This window comes from Bombina bombina, chromosome 3, assembly GCF_027579735.1.
Source record: "Bombina bombina isolate aBomBom1 chromosome 3, aBomBom1.pri, whole genome shotgun sequence".
Taxonomy (NCBI): domain Eukaryota; kingdom Metazoa; phylum Chordata; class Amphibia; order Anura; family Bombinatoridae; genus Bombina; species Bombina bombina.
In genome coordinates this window covers 784,514,157-784,536,282 of record NC_069501.1, presented here as the reverse complement: position 1 = coordinate 784,536,282, position 22,126 = coordinate 784,514,157, and the positions used below count along the sequence as shown (strand labels likewise).

At 39.9% G+C, this 22,126-nt stretch overlaps 1 protein-coding gene across 1 annotated transcript in view; it reads left to right on the top strand.

Moving 5' to 3' along the window:
- The window catches only part of CDC16 (cell division cycle 16), a 139,647-nt gene that overhangs the window by 53,923 nt on the left and 63,598 nt on the right, over positions 1–22,126 (top strand). The window contains exon 12 of the mRNA XM_053707674.1: positions 12,542–12,667. Coding sequence (XP_053563649.1) covers positions 12,542–12,667 — 126 coding nt within the window. The remainder of the gene's footprint in view (positions 1–12,541; positions 12,668–22,126) is intronic.

Genomic DNA, 22,126 nt, shown 5'->3' with positions numbered 1-22,126 from the left:
TCCATTATTCCCAATAAAGAGGGGATATTCTGACCTATTTTGGACTTAAATGGACACTAAACCCAATTTTGTTTCTTTAATGATTCAGATAGCGCATGCAATTTTAAAGGGACAGAATACTGATATGCTAAATCACTTGAAACTGATGCAGTATAACTGTAAAAAGCTGACAGGAAAATATCACCTGAACATCTCTTTGTATAAAAGGAAGATATTTTACCTCACAATTTCCTCAGCTCACCAGAGCCTGTGTAAAAAGTTATACTTCAGCTGATGTCCAGCTGCAGGTAAAAGAAAAAATATTGTCAGTTTGCTCACAATTACTCTATTTCCAACCCATCTCTATCCCAATGTATGGAAGTGTTAGGTCTTTTGATTGCAGCATCAGATATTCTTCCTTTTGTATTAATGCTTCACTATATTTTTCCTTCCTTGCATATAATCCTGTAATCCTCTGCAGTCAACCACCTGAGGCAGATTTTCTGCCTATTTAGACTTTCCTTTAAAAGGACAGTCAACACCATAATTTTTGTTTGAAAAGATAGATAATCCCTTTATTACCCATTCCCCAGTTTTTCATAACAAACACACGGCTTGATTACGAGTTGTGCGTTAGGTTTAAAAAGCAGCGTTAAGAGGTCCTAACGCTGCTTTTTAACGCCTGCTGGTATTACGAGTCTTGCAGGTACAGGTGTACCGCTCACTTTTTTTTGGGCAGACTCGGAAATACCGCAAATCCACTTACGTCAATTGCGTATCCTATATTTTTAATGGGACTTGCATAGCGCCGGTATTACGAGTCTGACAAAAAGTGAGCGGTAGACCCTCTCCTGTCAAGACTGGTACCGCATTTAAAAGTCAGTAGTTAAGAGTTTTACACTACAACGCTGTAGCATAAAACTCTTAACTAAAGTGCTAAAAAGTACACTAACACCCATAAACTACCTATTAACCCCTAAACCGAGGCCCTCCCACATGGCAAACACAAAAATAATTTTTTTAACCCCTAATCTGCCGAACCGGACATCGCCACCACTATAATAAATATATTAACCCCTAAACCGCCGCACTCCCGCATCGCAAACACTATTTAAATATTATTAACCCCTAATCTGCCTGCCCTAACATCGCCGCCTACCTACATTTATTAACCCCTAATCTGCTGCCCCCAATGTCACCGCCACTATAATAAAGTTATTAACCCCTAAACCTAAGTCTAACCCTAATCCCACCTAATTTAAAAATAATTTAAATACATCTAAATAAAATTACTACAATTAACTAAATAATTCCTATTTAAAACTAAATACTTACCTATAAAATAAACCCTAAGCTAGCTAAAATATAACTAATAGTTACATTCTATCTAGCTTAGGGTTTATTTTTATTTTACAGGCAACTTTGTATTTATTTTAACTAGGTACAATAGTTATTAAATAGTTATTAACTATTTAATAACTACCTAGCTAAAATATAGACAAAAGTACCTGTAAAATAAAACCTAACCTAAGTTACAATTACACCTAACACTACACTATAATTAAATTAATTCCCTAAATTAAATTAAATTATCTAAAGTACAAAAACAAACACTAAATTACAGAAAATAATAAAAAAAATTACAAGATTTTTAAACTAATTACACCTAATCTAATCCCCCTAACAAAATAAAATAAGCGCCCCCCCAAAAAAAATAAAAAAAAGCCCTACCCTACACTAAATTACAAATAGCCCTTAAAAGGGCCTTTTGCGGGGCATTGCCCCAAAGTAATCAGCTCTTTTGCCTGAAAAAAAAATTACAATCCCCCCCCCCTCCATTAAAACCCACCACCCACACAACCAACCCTACTCTAAAACCCACCCAATCCCCCCTTAAAAAAACCTAACACTAACCTCCTGAAGATCACCTTACCGGGAGAGGTCTTCATCCAAGCCGGGCAAAGTGGTCCTCCAGACGGGCAGAAGTCTTCATCCAGGAGGCATCTTCTATCTTCACCCATCCGGCGCGGGGCGGGTCCATCTTCAAGACATCTGACGCGGAGCATCCTCTTCTTCCGACGGCTAAACACAGAATGAAGGTTCCTTTAAATAACGTCATCCAAGATGGCGTCCCATCAATTCTGATTGGCTGATAGAATTCTATCAGCCAATCGGAATTAAAGGGACAGTAATCAATCAGTAATGGCTCCCAGGTAACTTCACATGCACGAGCACAGTGTTATCTATATGAAAAACATGAACAAACACCCTCTAGTGGTGAAAAACCTGTTAAAATGCATTCTTAAGAGGCGGCCATCAAGGTCTAAGAAATTAGCATATGAACCTCATAAATTAAGCTTTCAACTAAGAATACCAAGAGAACAAAGACAAATTGGTGATAAAAGTAAATTGGAAAATTGTTTAAAATTACATGCCCTATCTGAATCATGAAAGTTTTTTTTGGACTAGACTGTCCCTTTAAAGGGACAGTCTACACCAGAATTTTTATTGTTTTAAAAGATAGATAATCCCTTTATTACCCATTTCCCAGTTTTGCATAACCAACACAGTTATAATAATATACTTTTTAACCTCTGTGATTATCTTGTATCTAAGCCTCTGCAAACTGCCCATTTTTTCAGTTCTTTTGACAGACTTGCAGTCTAGCCAATCAGTGCCTGCTCCCAGATAACTTCTCGTGCACGAGCACAGTGTTATCTATATGAAATACGTGAACTAACACCCTCTAGTGGTGAAAAACTGTTCAAATGCATTCTGAAAAGAGGTGGTCTTCAAGGTCTAAGAAATTGGCATATAAACCTCTTAGGTTAAGCTTTTAACTAAGAATACCAAGAGAACAAAGCAAAATTGGTGATAAAAGTAAATTGGAAAATTGTTTAAAATTACATGCTCTATCTGAATCATGAAAGTTTATTTTGGCCTAGACTGTCCCTTTAAGGTAGAAAAAAATCCTGTTGGCTAATGCAATAGGCCAATAGGATTAAGCTGGCATTCTATTGGCTGTTCCAATCAGCCAATAGAATGCCAGTTCAATCCTATTGGCTGATTGCATCAGCCAATAGGATTTTCTTCTATAAAGGTAAGACGAGTCCACGGATTCATCCTTTACTTGTGGGATATTATCCTTCCCTACAGGAAGTGGCAAAGAGCACCACAGCAGAGCTGTCTATATAGCTCCTCCCTTAGCTCCACCCCCCAGTCATTCTCTAATGTGAAAGAGGTGATAAAATATTAGTTTTTAATTTCTTCAAGCAAGAGTTTGTTATTTTAAATGGTACCGGTGTGTACTATTTACTCTCAGGCAGCAGATGGATGAAGACTGCTGCCTGGAGGATGATGATCTTAGCATTTGTAACTAAGGTCCATTGCTGTTCCCACAGAGGCTGAGGAGTACAAGAAACTTCAGTTTGAGGAACGGTTTCATGCTATGCAGCAATGAGGTATGTTCAGTCATATTTTTCTGGAGAGACTGTGTATTTCAGAAAGGCTGACATTATACCCAGGAGGGTAAGGGTAAGCAGTAATCCTAGAGCTAAAAGAAGGGCATTACTTAGCCTGCATATGGGGCCAATTACTAATATGGTTGACACTGAATGACAAATGTTTGTGAGCAAACTTTTTTTGTTGATTTGGGAGTGCTTTAACGTTTTTGTGGGCAATAAACGTTTTTGGGCAATTTTATTAGGGCACACATGGCTTAATTTTCAGGTCTTAGAACCCACATGGCTAGTTATAACCGCTCTGGTGCGGTTCTTTAAGGCTGAGGAAACATCGAGTGAGATGGGTTGGGCCTATTTTCGCACCTCAGATGCGCAGTTAGTTTTGTCAATAAGCAGCAAGCTCTAACTCCTGAGGGCCCTGGTGTATGTTTTGGGCCAAATCGAAGCTTTTACCCCACACTTTATATCCCAGAGGGCAGGTAGGACTGTGGCAAGGTGCTGAGTGTTTTTTTTTCCGGATCTGGGCCTATTTTCGATTCGGTTTGAAAATTAAGGGGTTAATTGTTAAAAAAAAATTGTGGTGAAATCTTAACTACCTATAGTGTGTCTACATACAAAATTTTGAAAAAAAAATGGTGCATGTTTAGGCTGTTTTGCAGAGCGTGTATGCTTTTTTTCTCTTAAAAGCGCAGTACCGTTTTTTAAGATTGTTATTTTTTTCACTAAATAAAGTGTTTTCATGCTTGTTTGTAGTCATTACTAGCCTGTTCAACATGTCTGACATTGAGGAAAGTCAATGTTCAATATGTTTAGAAGCCATTGTGGAACCTCCACTTAGAATGTGTCCCTTATGCACTGAAAGGTCATCAATAATTGTAAAGAACATATTTTAGCTGTCGCAGGATGATTCTCAGTCAGAAGAGCATCAGGTTATGACATTTAATTCTCCCCAAGTGTCACAACCGTTAACGCCCGCACAAGCGACGCCAAGTACTTCTAGTGCGTCTAATTCTTTCACCCTGCAAGATATTGCCGCAGTTATGAATACTACCCTCACAGAGGTTTTATCTAAGCTGCCTGGGCGGCAGGGGAAGCGCAGCAGATCTGGTGTGAGAACAAACGCTGAGCCCTCTGACGCTTTTAGCCATATCCGATGTACCCTCACAATGTTCTGAAGTGAGGGATTTGCTGGCTGAGGGAGAGATTTCTGAAATATGTTCCCTCAGACAGATTCAGATATGACGGTGTTTAAATTTAAACTAGAACACCTCCGCTTATTGCTCAGGGAGGTTTTAGCAACTCTGGATGATTGTGACCCTATTGTAGTTCAAGAGAAATTGTGTAAAATGGACAGATTCCTAGAGGTTCCTGCCTACACTGATGTTTTTCCGGTCCCTAAGAGGATTTCGAAAATTGTTACTAAGGAGTGGGATAGACCAGGTATTTTGTTCGCTCCCCCTCCTTCTTTTAAGAAAATGTTTCCCATATCAGATGCCGTGCGGGACTTGTGGCAGACGGTCCCTAAGGTGGAGGGAGCTATTTCTACCCTGGCTAAGCGTACAACTATACCTATTGAGGACAGTTGTGCTTTCAAATATCCTATGGATAAAAAATTAGAGGGTCTCCTGAAGAAAATATTTGTTCATCAAGGTTTTCTTCTCCAACCTATAGCGTGCATCGTTCCTGTAACTACTGCAGCGTCCTTTGGGTTCGAGGCTCTGGAAGAGGCTCTTCAGGTTGAGACTCCATTAGAGGATATTCTGGATAGAATTAGGGCTCTCAAGCTAGCTAATTCTTTCATTACAGATGCCGCTTTTCAATTGGCTAAATTAGCAGCGAAGAATTCAGGTTTTGCCATTTTAGCGCGTAGAGCGTTATGGCTTAAATCCTGGTCTGCTGATGTGTCATCAAAAGCTAAGCTTTTAGCCATCCCTTTCAAGGGTAAGACCCTATTCGGGCCTGAACTGAAAGAGATCATTTCAGACATCACTGGAGGGAAAGGCCATGCCCTTCCTCAGGATTAGACGAATAAGATGAGGACCAAACAAAATACTTTTCGTTTCTTTCGAAACTTTAAAGGTGGTCCCTCTTCCTCTTCCCCTGCCGCAAAGCAAGAGGGGAATCTTGCTCAATCCAAGTCAGTCTGGAGACCTAACCAGACTTGGAACAAGGGTAAACAGGTCAAGAAGCCCGCTGCTGCCTCCAAGACAGCATGAAGGGGTAGCCCCCAATCCGGGACCAGATCTAGTAGGGGGCAGACTTTCTCTCTTCGCTCAGGCTTGGGCAAGAGATGTTCAGGATTCCTGGGCTTTAGAAATAGTAACCCAGGGGTATCTTCTAGATTTCAAAGATTCTCCCCCAAGGGGGAGATTCCATCTTTCTCAATTGTCTGTAAACCAGACAAAAAGAGAGGCGTTCTTATGCTGTGTAGAAGACCTATGTTCCATGGGAGTGATCTGCCCAGATCCGGAAACAGAACAGGGGCAAGGGTTCTACTCCAATCTGTTTGTGGTTCCCAAAAAAGAAGGAACTTTCAGACCAATTTTGGATCTCAAGATCCTAAACAAATTCCTCAGAGTCCCATCCTTCAAGATGGAGACCATTCTGACTATTTGCCAATGATCCAGGAGGGTCAATATATGACCACCGTGGACTTAAAAGGATGCGTATCTACACATTCCTATCCACAAAGATCATCACCAGTTCCTCAGGTTCGCCTTTCTGGACAAGCATTACCAGTTTGTGGCTCTTCCCTTCGGGTTGGCCACGGCTCCCAGAATTTTCACAAAGGTGCTAGGGTCCCTTCTGGCGGTTCTAAGGCCACGGGGCATAGCTGTGGCGCCTTATCTGGACGATATCTTAATCCAGACGTCAACTTACCAACTAGCCAAGTCTCACACGGACATCGTGTTGGCTTTTCTAAGATCTCACGGGTGGAAGGTGAACGTAAAAAAGAGTTTACTTATCCCTCTCACAAGAGTTCCATTCCTGGGAACTATGATAGATTCGGTGGACATGAAAATTTTTCTGACGGAGGTCAGGAAATCAAAGATTTTATCCATCTGCCGAGCCCTTCATTCCATTCCTCCGCCGTCAGTGGCTCAGTTTATGGAGGTAATCGGTTTAATGGTAGCGGCAATGGACATAGTTCCGTTTGTTCGCTTGCATCTCAGACCACTGCAACTTTGCATGCTCAAGCAGTTGAATGGGGATTATGCAGATTTATCTCCTCAGATAAATCTGGACCAAGAGACCAGAAACTCTCTTCTTTGGTGGTTGTCACAGGATAATCTGTCCAAGGGAATGTGTTTCCGCAGGCCAGCGTGGGTCATAGTGACGACGGACGCCAGCCTATTGGGCTGGGGTGCAGTCTGGAATTCCCTGAAAGCACAGGGTTTGTGGACTCAGGAGGAGACTTTCCTCCCAATCATTCTAGAACGGAGAGCGATATTCAACGCGCTTCAGGCGTGGCCTCAGCTGGCGTTGGCCAGATTCATAAGATTTCAGTCGGACAATATCACGACTGTAGCATATATCAATCATCAGGGGGGAACAAAGAGTTCTCTAGCGATGATAGAGGTTACCAAAATAATTTGATGGGCAGAGACTCACTCTTGCCATCTATCAGCAATCTATATCCCAGGAGTGGAGAACTGGGAAGCGGATTTTCTAAGTCGTCAGACTTTTCATCCAATTGATTCAGCAATGGGGCACGCCAGAATTGGATCTGATGGCGTCTCGTCAGAATGCCAAACTTCCTCGTTACGGGTCCAGGTCAAGGGATCCTCAGGCAGTACTGATAGATGCTCTGGCAGTACCCTGGTCGTTCAACCTGGCTTATGTGTTTCCACCTTTTCCTCTCCTTCCTCGTTTGATTGCCAGAATCAAACAGGAGAGAGCTTTGGTGATTTTGATAGCACCTGCGTGGCCACGCAGGACTTGGTATGCAGACCTGGTGGACATGTCATCTCTTCCACCATGGACTCTGCCACTGAGACAGGACTTTCTGATTCAAGGTCCGTTCCAGCATCCAAATCTAGTTTCTCTGCGACTGACTGCTTGGAGATTGAACACTTGATCTTATCCAAGCGGGGGTTCTCTGAGTCGGTCATAGATACCTTGATTCAGGCTCGAAAGCCTGTCGCCAGGAAAATTTATCATAAGATATGGCGTAAATATCTTTATTGGTGCAAATCCAATGGCTACTCATGGAGTAAGATCAGGATTCCTAGGATTTTGTCCTTTCTCCAAGAAGGATTGTAGAAGGGGCTATCATTTAGTTCCTTAAAGGGACAGATATCTGCTTTTCAATTCTACTGCACAAACGTCTGGCAGATGTTCCAAACGTTCAGTCGTTCTGTCAGGCTTTAGTTAGAATCAAGCCTGTGTTTAAACCTGTTGCTCCGCCATGGAGTTTGAATTTGGTTCTTAAAGTTCTTCAAGGGGTTCCGTTTGAACCTATGTATTCCATAGATATTAAGCTTCTATCTAGGAAAGTTCTGTTTTTAGTTGCTATCTCTTCGGCTCGAAGAGTTTCTGAACTATCTGCATTGCAATGCGACTCGCCTTTTCTTGTTTTCCATGCTGATAAGGTGGTTCTGCTTACCAAACCTGGATTCCTTCCTAAGGTTGTTACTAATAAGAATATTAATCAGTAAATTGTTGTTCCCTCTCTGTGTCCTAATCCTTCCTATAAGAAGGAGCGTCTATTGCACAACTTGGACGTGGTTCGTGCTTTAAAGTTTTACTTGCAAGATTTTCATCAAACATCTTCTTTGTTGTCTATTCTGGAAAACGTAGAGGTCAAAAAGCTACGGCTACCTCTCTTGCCTTTTGGCTAAAAAGCATCATCCGTTTGGCATACGAGACTGCTGGACAGCAGCCTCCTGAAAGAATTACAGCTCACTCTACTAGAGCGGTGGCTTCCACATGGGCTTTTAAAAATGATGCTTCTGTTGAACAGATTTGTAAGGCTGCAACTTGGTCTTCGCTTCATACCTTTTCCAAATTTTACAAATTTGATACCTTTGCTTCTTCGGAGGCTGTTTTTGGACCACTTCGCCGTCTTGGATGAAGACTTCTTCCGGCTTTGTTGAGGACTTCGGCCCGGTTGGGTGAAGACGTCTCCCGGTAAGGGGGGATTGGGTGGGTTTTAGAGTAGGGTTGGTTGTGTGGGTGGTGGGTTTTAATGTTGGGGGGGGAATTGTAATTTTTTTTCAGGTAAAAGAGTGGATTACTTTGGGGCAATGCCCTGCATTTAGTTTAGGGTAGGGCTTTTCTATTTTTTTTTTTTTTTTTTTAATTTTGTTAGGAGGATTCGATTAGGTGTAATTAGTTTAAAAATCTTGTAATTTCTTTATTATTTTCTGTAATTTAGTGTTTTGTTTTTTTTGTACTTTAGATAATTTTATTTAATTGTAATTAATTGTATTTAATTTAGGTAATTCATTTAATTGTAGTGTAGTGTTAGGTGTAATTGTAACTTAGGTTTGGTTTTATTTTACAGGTAAATTTTGTCTTTATTTTAACTAGGTAGTTATTAAATAGTTAATAACTATTTAATAACTATTGTACCTAGTTAAAATAAATACAAAGTTGCCTGTAAAATAAAAATAAACCCTAAGCTAGCTACAATGTAACTATTAGTTATATTGTAGCTAGCTTAGGGTTTATTTTATAGGTAAGTATTTAGTTTTAAATAGGAATTATTTAGTTAATTGTAGTAATTTTATTTAGATTTATTTAAATTTTATTTAAGTTAGGGGGGTTAGGGTTAGACTTAGGTTTAGGGGTTAATAACTTTATTATAGTGGTGGCGACGTTGGGGGCGGCAGATTAGGGGTTAATAAATGTAGTTAGGTTGCAGCGACATTGGGGGCGGCAGATTAGGGGTTAATAAATATAATGTAGGTGTCTGCGATGTTGGGGGCAGCAGATTAGGGGTTCATAAGTATAATGTAGGTGGCGGCGGTGTCCGGAGCGGCAGATTAGGGGTTAATAATATAATGTAGGTGGCGGCGATGTCAGGGGCGGCAGATTAGGGGTTAATAAGTGTAAGATTAGGGGTGTTTAGACTCGGGGGTTCATGTTAGGTTGTTAGATGTAGACATAACTTTTATTTCCCCATAGGAATCAATGGGGCTGTGTTAGGAGCTAAACGCTGCTTTTTTGCAGGTGTTAGTTTTTTTTCCAGCCGGCTCTCCCCCATTGATCTCTATGGGGAAATCGTGCACGAGCACGTATTACCAGCTCACCGCTAACGTAAGCAGTGCTGGTATTGAGGTGAGATGTGGAGCAAAATTTTGCTCTATGCTCACTTTTTTGTGGTTAACGCCGGGTTTGTAAAAACCCGTAATACCAGCGCTGTCTGTAAGTGAGCGGTGAGCATAAACTGCTCGTTGGCACCGCATAGCTTCTAACGCAAAACTCGTAATCTAGCCGACAGTTATAATAATACACATTAGATTTTAACTCTTTAATTACCTTGTATCTAAGCCTCTGCAGACTGCCCCTTTATTTCAGTTCATTTGACAGACTTGCATTTTAGCCAATCAGTGCTCATTCCTCGATAAATTCACGTGCATGAGCTCAATGTTATCTATGTGAAACACATGAACTAATGCCCTCCAGTGGTGAAAAACTGTCAAAATGCTTTCAGATTAGAGGCGGCCTTCGAGGTCTAAGAAATTAGCATATAAAGCTCCTAGGTTTAGCTTTCAACTAAGAATACCAAGAGAACAAAGCAAAATTGGTGATAAAAGTAAATTGGAAAGTTGTTTAAAATTAGATGCCCTATTTGAATCATGAAAGGTTTTTTTTTTTTTTAGACTTGACTGTCCCTTTAACATATCCTTGCTTATTTGCACTTTTGTTGTTTTGTCTTCCTTTTGTATGGTTCCATATGAGACCTCTTCCTCTTATCATGCTTCGACAATAGTGCAAAAAGTTCTCTCAGCTATCTCCTTTGAAATTCTTCAGTGAGGTAATCTTTGTCTCGGTTGATAGTTTTCAAAACTATTTTTCTGGGGTTGACCTTTATTCACCCTTCTTGGAAAAAAATAATGTCTGTAGATGCCATTTTTTTATTGGAGTCTTGGGGTCCAGGAGAGCACAAGGAGTTTGGTTTCCTCACGGAGTCAGGTTACCAATAATTATTTTGGACTTTTTAGGTCCCTACAGAGCTGTCCTGAATATAATGTTTCAGTTACAGTCGTAGCTTATATCCATCATCAAAGGGGAACTTGCAGTTCCTTAGCAATGATGGAAAATGCAAGTTTTTTTTTGATTGGACACTGAAACATTTTCTATACTTTGCATCCCTGGATAGAAACCTATGAAGAGGTTAGTCCCTTCCACAAGAATATTTTCCCTTCAAGTCATTTTCTACTAGCTTGTGGAGCAACGGGTCTCCCAGAGATAGACCTGATGACTTGTTTCCAAGAGTCATAGTTTGAATTGAAAAGAGCATTCTTCATTAAACTCACTGCTCAAGTCAAGCCTCGCAGAACTCATGTCAAGCTTTCTCCAATAACCAAGATCTCGACTCTTATTTTCATGGATTGTAGATTGAATTCCTTTTTTATAACTAAGAGGTTTCTTTGATGCTGTATTGCATTTCTTATTTCAGACCATAAAGACTGTTACAAGTAATTTTTTTTCAAATAATTTGGCAAGTTGTTACTTTTCTGCTATGAAAACCATAGTTTTAAATTTCCAAAAATTTATTTTAGCAATTTGGTCATGATCTTCTAACACTTTAAAGAGTCACATTTCAGATGTTTCTTTTTCATACTACAGGAAAATAGCTAAGGGTCTTAAGACTAAGCCTTTCTTCAGACTTGCTCAAGATATATCCAGTTTCTAAAGCAATTTCTCTTCTTTGGAACATGAATTAGATTTTTTCTTCAAGCTTTACAGATTTATCTTTTTAAACCTGCTTGCTTTGGCATTTTGCTTCTGTCTTAGAAGTTTTTGTTCCTTTTAGCAATATCTTCTGCTGGAAGACTATGAATTTTTGCTCTTTCTTGCAAGCTTCTTTGTCTTATTTTCATCTACATAGAAGGACTATATGATTTTTTTTTTTTTTTTTTAACCTATAATGATTTTTCGGGTAATGTCAGGAAATGATAAAATCTCCTTGTCCTAATCCAAAGAATTTGTTTGTCGCTTGATCCATGTAAGGGTTGGTGGACCTCATCCATTTCTTTAGCTCTTTGAGTTAAATCTCTTGTTTACCACAGTTTATTTGGAGGCAGGATAGTTTTTTCAACAACGCATTATTGTCTTTTTTTTCTAGATCCGTTTCCTCTTCTTGGATTTTCAAGAGTGAGGCTTATATTGAATAAATTTGCAAGGCACCGACATACTTTCTCTAATTTCTACCACTTTGATGTTTTGTTAGAAAAGGCTTTCTGGCAGCAGTGTCTGGTAATTAGTAGAGATGTGCATTCAGATGTTTTGTGAACCCCCAAATGTGGAAGAAGGCGGCCCTTTGTCCTGCTTGACTATTTTCTTTGAAGATTTAATTCTTGTGCAACAGCAAATCCAGATTTTAGCATGTTGCTGTTGCACAAGGATGAATTCAGCAATGAAAATAGCCGAGCAGCACGAAGGTCCACCTTCTTCCGCATACAGAGGTTCATGAAACCTAATAATGCACCTCCCTAGTAATTAGATGCCTGCCTTAAATATTTCTTATCCAACCTGATTACTCATGGTCTCCACAGCTTGGGTATTAGTTCCCAGGAGTAATGGCTTGTGGATTCTCGCCACCTTATGAAAGAGAACAACATTTATGCTTACCTGATAAATTAATTTCTTTCATGGAGGAGAGAGTCCACGAGATCCTACCATTTTCATTTATTTACTTAATTTTTCCTGTTTTATCTTTTCCTACCTTTCTTCTACTACTTCTTGGCTATATGTAGGACTGGAATACCAGTGAGGTTGGTGGGATTAAGTACTCTTAGAGCTTTGGGAATCTTTTCCTCCTCCTAGTGGCTAGAAGTTGAATCCCAGGAGTAATGGCTCATGGACTCTCACCGCCATGAAAGAAATGAAATTATCAGGCAAGCATAATTTTTTTTAATTTTTTTTTTCAGCAAAGCTACCACATTAGAGAGAAGCTATGGGCCTGCATGGATTGCATATGGACATTCTTTTGCTGTGGAGAGTGAGCATGATCAAGCTATGGCTGCTTATTTTACAGCTGCACAACTAATGAAAGGGTATGATAAAGTTAACAATTACAGAATATCATAATTACACAACTTTTGATTATAGTTTGTCTGTTGTAGCTTAAGTATAGGACTACATTCTCCCGTGCTAATTTGAGACTGGGTTACCTATATCATAATTTTTTGTAGTTATAAGTAACCAACATATTGAAAAGCAATTAGATAAAAATAGCCATTGTTATATTCTTTATTCTTCTACATTATTCTCAAAATAAAATATGATTTCCTTGCATCCCAAAATGTTATGGCTGACTAATCAGCAATCTGTCTAATAGGTTTGTCAATTTCTTCAATATAAAAGTAACTTTATTACTGTTATAGTCTTCTTTATTGAGACAAAGTACTGCTTTTTTTCTTCAAGCTTTACAGTTTTATCTTTTTTGAACCTTCTTGTTTTGGCATTTAGCTTCTGTCTTAGAAGTTTTTGTTGCTTTTAGCAATATCTTCTGCTGGAAGACTATGAATTTTTGCTCTTTCTTGCGAGCTTCCTTGTCTTATTTTCATCTATATATAAGGACTTTATATGATTTTTTTTGGATTTTTTTTTTTACCTATACTGATTTTTCGGATAATGTCAGGAGAATAAAGTTAACAATTACAGAATATGATAATTACACACCTTTTGATTATAGTTTGGCAGTTGCAGCTTCAAGTATAAGACATTCTCACATGCTAATTTGAGACTGGGTTACCTATATCAGAATATTTTGTAGTTATAAGTAAACAACATATTGAAAAGCAATTGGATAAAAATAGCCATTGTTATATTCTTTATTCTTCTACATTATTCTCAAAATAAAATGATTTCCTTGCATCCCAAAATGTTATGGCTGACTAATCAGCAATCTGTCTAATAGGTTTGTCAATTTCTTCAATATAAAAGTAACTTTATTCCTGTTATAGTCATCTTTATTGAGATAAAGTACTGCCCAGGAAAAATCCAACAATGGGCTAGTTTACAAGTGAACTTTTGCTCAGATAAACTTCGCTAGAAGTAATCTTTTTGTTTGCGTTGGTTTGCACTCATATACAGTATGTATAATAATTTATACCATTTAAAATTTTTTTTTTTATATTTAAAGTAATGTAAATCCTAGCATTTTTTAAACACTAGGATTTACCACTGCTATAAAACTTCATGCTGAAAGTTCCTTTATTTGCAGCGAGTTTATGCCAAGCTGGGCCGCCCACGGCAAAAAGCTATTTCCTCATTGAGGTTGTGTTTTCCACATCTCAGCCAATAAGGTGCTAGCTATCCGGCATATTGGCGATTAGCCCGCACAGCTATTGGTTAATAGGTGGAAACATCACATCATTGAAAGAAAGAAAAAAAAATGTGTATTGTCGTGGTCACGCGGAGGCTCTCAGCTCGGCATAAACATTTCAAAAAACGTGCTTTGAGATAAGCAATTCTTCAAATGCGCTAACCCAACACCGTGTTACACCTAGATCGCAAAGTAGGATACGCCTATTTCACATTCCTATATTCACATAGAAAATAAATAAATTTTTATTAAATATTTATATATATATATATATATATAATGTTAATTTAAAATAGACATCTATATGAATAAACTTGCACGTATAGTTATATGCAGATATATACAGTATATAGAAATGTGCATTTACCTTTGGAATGTGAAATATGTAAATATACATATGTAAATATACAGTAAAACACATGAATACAGATGTGTGTGTGTGTGTGTGTATATATATATATATATATATATATATATATATATATATTCACGTCCCTCCCTTACTGAGAGGGGGTAATAGGGCCAAATTGTTGTTGCAAAAAGAGACCAGGTAGATTTACACCTTGAATAATTTAATACCTAGGGGCCTTAATACCCATTTTGATATGCAATGTTTCTTGTAATGATCCTGTTTGTACATATTTCTCTTGTAAGGTGTATCCAGTCCACGGATCATCCATTACTTGTGGGATATTCTCCTTCCCAACAGGAAGCTGCAAGAGGATCACCCACAGCAGAGCTGTCTATATAGCTCCTCCCCTAACTGCCCACCCCCAGTCATTCTCTTGCAGCTCTCGACAATGGAAGTAGCTAGAGAGATGTGGTGCATTAATGTAGTTTATCTTCAATCAAAAGTTTGTTATTTTCAAATGGTACCGGAGTTGTACTATTTTAGCCTCAGGCAGAAAGTTGAAGAAGAGTCTGCCTGTGGTCTTTGATGATCTTAGCAGGTTGTAACTAAGACCCATTGCTGTTCTCACACATAACTGAAGAGATGAGGTAACTTCAGCTGGGGGAATGGCGTGCAGGGTCTCCTGCTCTGAGGTATGTGCAGTTTTAAATTTTTCTAGAGGAATGAATATGCTAGAAAATGCTGAGAATACCGGATTTATTTAAGGTAAGCCTGATTACAGTGATTTAATAAAGACTGGTATCATGCTTGCTGTAAAGGGTAATATTTTTATTATTTACTCACATTACTGAATAGATTTAACGTTTGCTTGAAGTGTATAAACGTTTTTTTTTTACTTATTGGTGATAAAACTTTATACTGGGGCCTAGTTTTTTCCACATGGCTGTCTAGATTTTGCCTAGGGATAGTTTTTTAAGGCCCTCTCACTGTGAGTACAGGTTGGGAGGGGCCTATTTTCGTTTTTGCAGCTTGAGACATCCAGCTTCCCTGAAGGAGTCCCCTGAACATTTAGGAACTCTCTAAAGGGTTTTTGTGCCTTCCAAAGTCGTTGTATGGGCAGGTAGGGCCACAGCAGAGCTGTGGCAGTTTGTTGTGACTGTTTAAAAAAACGTTTATATTGTTTTTTTGATCCGTTTTTGAAACTAAGGGGTTAATCATCCATTTTCAAGTGGGTGCAATGCTCTTTCAGCCTATTATACACACGGTAAAAATTTTGTAAGATTTACTGCTTTTTTCACTGTTTTAGCAGTTTCTGTGATTGTTTTTTTCTCTTAAAGGCACAGTACCGTTTTTATTTTTTGCTTGTTCACAGTTATTAAAGTGTTTTCCAAGCTTGCTGGTCTCATTACTAGTCTGTTTAAACATGTCTGACATAGAGGGAACTCATTGTTCATTATGTTTAGAAGCCATTGTGGAACCCCCTCTTAGAATGTGTACCAAATGCACTGATTTTACTATAAATTATAAAGACCATATTCTGGCTTTAAAAAATTTATCACCAGAAGAAATTGACAGGGAGGAAGTTATGCCGGCTAACTCTCCCCACGTGTCAGATTCTATAAATCCCGCTCAGGGGACACCTAGTACTTCTAGCGCGCCCATTGCGTATACCTTGCAAGACATGGCGGCAGTTATGAATCATACCCTTACAGAGGTATTATCTAAACTGCCAGGATTGCAAGGAAAGCGAGACAGCTCTGGGAATAGAATAAATACAGAGCTCTCTGACGCTTTAGTAGCTAGGTCTGATACACCTTCACATTATACTGAAGCTGAAGCAGGGGAGCTTCAATCTGTGGGTGATTTTTCTGATTCAGGGAAGATACTTCACTCTGATTCTGAGATGTCTACATTTAAATTTAAGCTTGAACACCTCCGCGTATTGCTCAGGGAGGTTTTAGCAACTCTGGATGACTGTGACACTATTGTAGTCCCAGAGAATTTATGTAGATTGGATAAATACTATGCAGTACCTACTTACACTGATGTTTTTCCAATCCCTAAAAGGTTTTCTGAAATTATTACTAAGGAATGGGATAGACCAGGTGTACCGTTCTCTCCTCCTCCTGTTTTTAAAAAGATGTTTCCTATAGACGCCGCTACACTGGACTTATGGCAGACGGTCCCTAAGGTGGAGGGAGCAGTTTCTACTCTAGCTAAGCGTACCACTATCCCTGTCGAGGACAGTTGTGCTTTTCTAGATCCAATGGACAAAAAATTAGAGAGTTACCTTAAAAAAAAAAAAATTTTTTTTTTTTAATTCAACAAGGGTTTATTCTCCAGCCCCTTGCATGCATTGCCCCCATCACTGCTGCTGCGGCCTTCTGGTTTGAGTCTCTCGAAGAGGCTCTACAGGTAGAAACCCCATTGGATGATATCCTTGACAAGCTTAAAGCCCTTAAGCTAGCCAATTCATTTGTTTCTGATGCCGTTATTCATTTAACCAAACTAACGGCTAAGAACTCAGGTTTTGCTATTCAGGCGCATAGGGCGCTATGGCTTAAATCCTGGTCAGCTGACGTTACTTCAAAGTCTAAGCTTCTCAACATTCCCTTCAAGGGGCAGACCCTATACGGGCCTGGGCTGAAGGAGATCATTTCTGATATTACTGGAGGAAAAGGTCATGCCCTTCCTCAGGATAGGTCCAGCAAATTAAGGACCAAATAGCCTAATTTTCGTGCCTTTCGAAATTTCAAGAGTGGTGCAGCTTCAACTTCCTCTAATACAAAACAGGAGGGAAATTTTGCCCAGTCCAAGCCGGTCTGGAGACCTAACCAGGTTTGGAACAAAGGAAAGCAGGCCAAGAAGCCTGCTGCTGCCTCTAAGACAGCATGAAAGATCAGCCCCCGATCCGGTAACGGATCTAGTAGGGGGCAGACTTTCTCTCTTCGCCCAGGCTTGGGCAAGAGATGTCCAGGATCCCCGGGCGTTGGAAATTGTGTCTCAGAGATACCTTCTGGAATTCAAAGCTTCTTCCCCAAAAGGAAGATTTCACCTCTCACAATTATCTGCAAACCAGATAAAGAGAGAGGCATTCTTACATTGTGTTCAAGACCTCCTAGTTATGGGAGTGATCCACCCAGTTCCAGAGGAGGAACAGGGGCAAGGCTTCTATTCAAATCTGTTTGTGGTTCCCAAGAAAGAGGGAACCTTCAGACCAATCTTAGATCTCAAGATCCTAAACAAATTTCTCAGAGTTCCATCCTTCAAGATGGAGACTATTCGAACCATCCTTCCTATTATCCAGGAGTGTCAGTATATGACTACCGTGGATTTAAAGGATGCTTATCTTCACATTCCGATACACAGAGATCATCAACGGTTTCTCAGGTTCTCCTTCCTAGACAGGCATTACCAGTTTGTGGCTCTTCCCTTTGGGTTAGCCACGGCACCAAGAATCTTTACAAAGGTTCTGGGGTCACTCATGGCGGTCCTAAGGCCGCAGGGTATAGCAGTAGCCCCTTACCTAGACATTCTGATACAGGCGTCGAATTTTCAAATTGCCAAGTCCCATACGCACATTGTTCTGGCTTTCCTGATGTCTCATTGGGTGGAAAGTGAACGAAGAAAAGAGTTCTCTATCCCCTCTCACAAGAGTTTCCTTCCTGGGAACTCTGATAGATTCTGTAGAAATGAAGATTTACCTGACAGAGGCCAGGTTGTCAAAACTTCTAAATTCCTGCCGTGTTCTTTATTCTACTTCTCACCCTTCGGTGGCTCAGTGTATGGAAGTAATCGGCTTAATGGTAGCGGCAATGGACATAGTGCCGTTTGCCCGTCTACATCTCAGACCGCTGCAACTCTGCATGCTCAGTCAGTGGAATGGGGATTACACAGATTTGTCCCCTCTTCTAAATCTGGATCAAGAGACCAGGGATTCTCTTCTCTGGTGGCTATCTCGAGTCCATCTGTCCAAGGGTATGACCTTCCGCAGGTCAGATTGGACAATAGTAACAACAGATGCCAGCCTTCTGGGCTGGGATGCAGTCTGGAACTCCCTGAAGGCTCAGGGATCATGGACTCCGGAGGAGGCCCTCCTTCCGATAAACATTCTGGAACTAAGAGCGATATTCAACGCTCTTCAGACTTGGCCTCAGCTTGCTGCGGTCAGGTTCATCAGATTTCAGTCGGACAACATCACGACTGTAGCTTACATCAACCATCAAGGGGGAACAAGGAGTTCCCTAGCAATGTTGGAGGTTTCAAAAGATAATTCTATGGGCAGAGATTCACTCTTGCCATCTATCAGCTATCCATATCCCAGGAGTAGAGAACTGGGAGGCGGATTTTCTAAGTCGACAGACTTTTCATCCGGGGGAGTGGGAGCGCCATCCGGAGGTATTTGCACAGTTGATTCAACTTTGGGGCAAACCAGAACTGGATCTCATGGCGTCTCGTCAGAACGCCAAGCTTCCTCGTTACGGGTCCAGGTCCAGGGATCCCAAGGCAGCACTGATAGATGCTCTAGCAGCGCCTTGGTCCTTCAACCTAGCTTATGTGTTTCCACCGTTTCCTCTGCTCCCTCGTCTGATTGCCAAGATCAAGCAGGAGAGAGCATCAGTGATCTTGATAGCACCTGCGTGGCCACGCAGGACTTGGTATGCAGATCTGGTGAACATGTCATCCTTTCCACCATGGACTCTGCCGCTGAGACAGGACCTTCTACTTCAGGGTCCTTTCAACCATCCAAATCTAATTTCTCTGCGTCTGACTGCTTGGAGATTGAACGCTTGATTTTATCAAAACGTGGTTTCTCCGAGTCGGTCATTGATACCTTAATACAGGCACGAAAGCCTGTCACCAGGAAAATCTATCATAAGATATGGTGTAAATATCTTCATTGGTGTGAATCCAAGGGTTACTCTTGGAGTAAGGTCAGGATTCCTAAGATATTATCCTTTCTCCAAGAAGGATTGGAGAAGGGTTTGTCAGCTAGTTCCTTAAAGGGACAGATTTCTGCTCTGTCTATTCTTTTGCACAAACGCCTGGCTGAGGTTCCAGATGTTCAGGCATTTTGTCAGGCTCTGGTTAGAATCAAGCCTGTGTTTAAACCTGTTGCTCCACCATGGAGTTTAAATTTAGTTCTTAAGGTTCTTCAAGGGGTTCCGTTTGAACCTTTGCATTCCATAGATATTAAGCTCTTATCTTGGAAAGTTCTGTTTTTAGTAGCTATCTCCTCGGTTCGAAGAGTTTCGGAGTTATCTGCTTTACAATGTGATTCCCCTTATCTCATTTTCCATGCAGATAAGGTAGTGTTACGTACCAAACCTGGGTTTCTACCTAAGGTGGTATCTAATAAAAATATCAATCAGGAGATTGTTGTACCGTCACTGTGTCCTAATCCTTCTTCTAAGAAGGAACGTCTTTTACACAATCTTGACATGGTTCGTGCTTTAGAGTTTTATTTACAAGCTACTAAAGATTTTCATCAAACATCTGCATTGTTTGTTGTCTATTCTGGACAGAGGAGAGGCCAAAAGGCTTCGGCAACTTCTTTCTTTTTGGCTAAGGAGTATAATACGCTTAGCTTATGAGACTGCTGGCCAGCAGCCTCCTGAAAGAATTACAGCTCATTCTACTAGAGCGGTAGCTTCCACATGGGCTTTTAAAAATGAGGCTTCTGTTGAACAGATTTGTAAGGCGGCGACTTGGTCTTCGCTTCATACTTTTTCTAAATTCTATAAATTTGATACTTTTGCTTCTTCAGAGGCTATTTTTGGGAGAAAGGTCTTACAGGCAGTGGTGCCTTCCGTTTAAGCGCCTGCCTTGTCCCTCCCTTGATCCGTGTCCTATAGCTTTGGTATTGGTATCCCACATGTAATGGATGATCCGTGGACTGGATACACCTTACAAGAGAAAACAAAATTTATGCTTACCTGATAAATTTATTTCTCTTGTGGTGTATCCAGTCCACGGCCCGCCCTGTCATTTTAAGGCAGGTGTTTATTTTTAAACTACAGTCACCACTGCACCCTATAGTTTCTCCTTTCTCTTGCTTGTCTTCGGTGGAATGACTGGGGGTGGGCAGTTAGGGGAGGAGCTATATAGACAGCTCTGCTGTGGGTGATCCTCTTGCAGCTTCCTGTTGGGAAGGAGAATATCCCACAAGTAATGGATGATCCGTGGACTGGATACTCCACAAGAGAAATAAATTTATCAGGTAAGCATAAATTTTGTTTTTACACGTAATAGTATATTGTGTAGTACAGCTAGCCGTATATTAATACTAATCTGATAGTCATACTCTGAGTCTGTTATTAGATTATACAGGGATGATTAAGATTGTATTCATAATTATTATGTCTTTTTTGACATATTCCCACCTAGTTAAAGCAATTTTTGCGGTAGGTAGATTTCATTTGTCTCCCTGGTCAAATTAATTATGTCCTGTTACAGGGTATGGATTTCATAATTACACTTGATATTCATTACTTGCCTGTTTTTTGTACTTAACATCTTACTTCTTCCCCTCATTAGTTAAGATGTAATATTTATTTATAGCCAATTTTTGTTTTTGCTAGTTTTGTTACATATTGTGAAGATCAGTTATTTATCACATCTATCAGGGCTACTTAGGTTACATTTTTGTTTATATGAACATTGTTACATTGTAATTTTAGGCATTTTCCATTTTTAACTTTGCTTTTAATTGTTTGTCCCAATGCAGCCACAATAGTTACCTCTGAGCATGCTCAGTTGCGCAGATGAGAAGCTGCAGGTGTTAAGCATTCACAGTACATTGTGGAGGGTATTTAAGGGCAGTAAGTTGCACTTACGGGACCTGTTTATTTAATTTGTTTACTTTTCTTACCCAGAGCACCCCGGAAGTTGGAAGTTTATTGTGTGTGCAGATCCCCTGCTTGATGTTTTTATATATATATATATATATATATATATATATATATATATATATATATATATATATATATATATATATATATATATATATATATATATATATATATATATATATAGAAGTTTGTTAGTGGTATATGCACTCTCACCAACAGACCGCAACTTGCCAGGGTGCTATAGCCAGGTATTTAGAAAATGAGGAGATGAAAGCACTCACTGGACTATGGACAGCAGTATCAAATAAAATATCCTTTATTGTGACGTTTCGGGACCAACAGCGTCCCTTCTTCTGACAAACAACAGGTGAAAAAAGCAAACATTTAAAGGCCCCTAAACCACTCCCCATAGTGTCCTACCAATCAAAATGTGCCATGTGCAAAGGAAAGTGAGCCGTGTGCAAAACCGGCAATGATCCTAGTGTTTAAGACTCAAATACACATTAACTTGGTGAAAAGTGTACATAGATTCATGCCTGTGTATATATAATATTATCTCTGTGTGTGTGTGGTATTAATTTGTCATAAACCGTATCCGATCATATACATGCTCAATATTATCCGTAGTTCACTAATACTAATAGAAAGGAAAACAACATCTGATAGGCGGAGATCACACACCCCTGTTATGTGATAGGCTCAGCCAATATGTCTCACAAGCCCACGCCTTTCAAAACAACGCAAGCCAACTGCGAGAGTACAACATGTAAACACCTGAGCTGATTGGCTGCATGTGACCTAGTAGACTCACTCTCACGAGCGATGCCGGAACCGCTGCTCTGATGGTTGTCATAGTTCCCACAGTAAACAGGTCCCCCTGCTACGTAACAGGCCATATTCAATGACCCTACACACCTCTAAATGTCAGCGCTCCAAGTACTTATACCTCACAAATCACATGACATCAAAAAGGCATAATTCA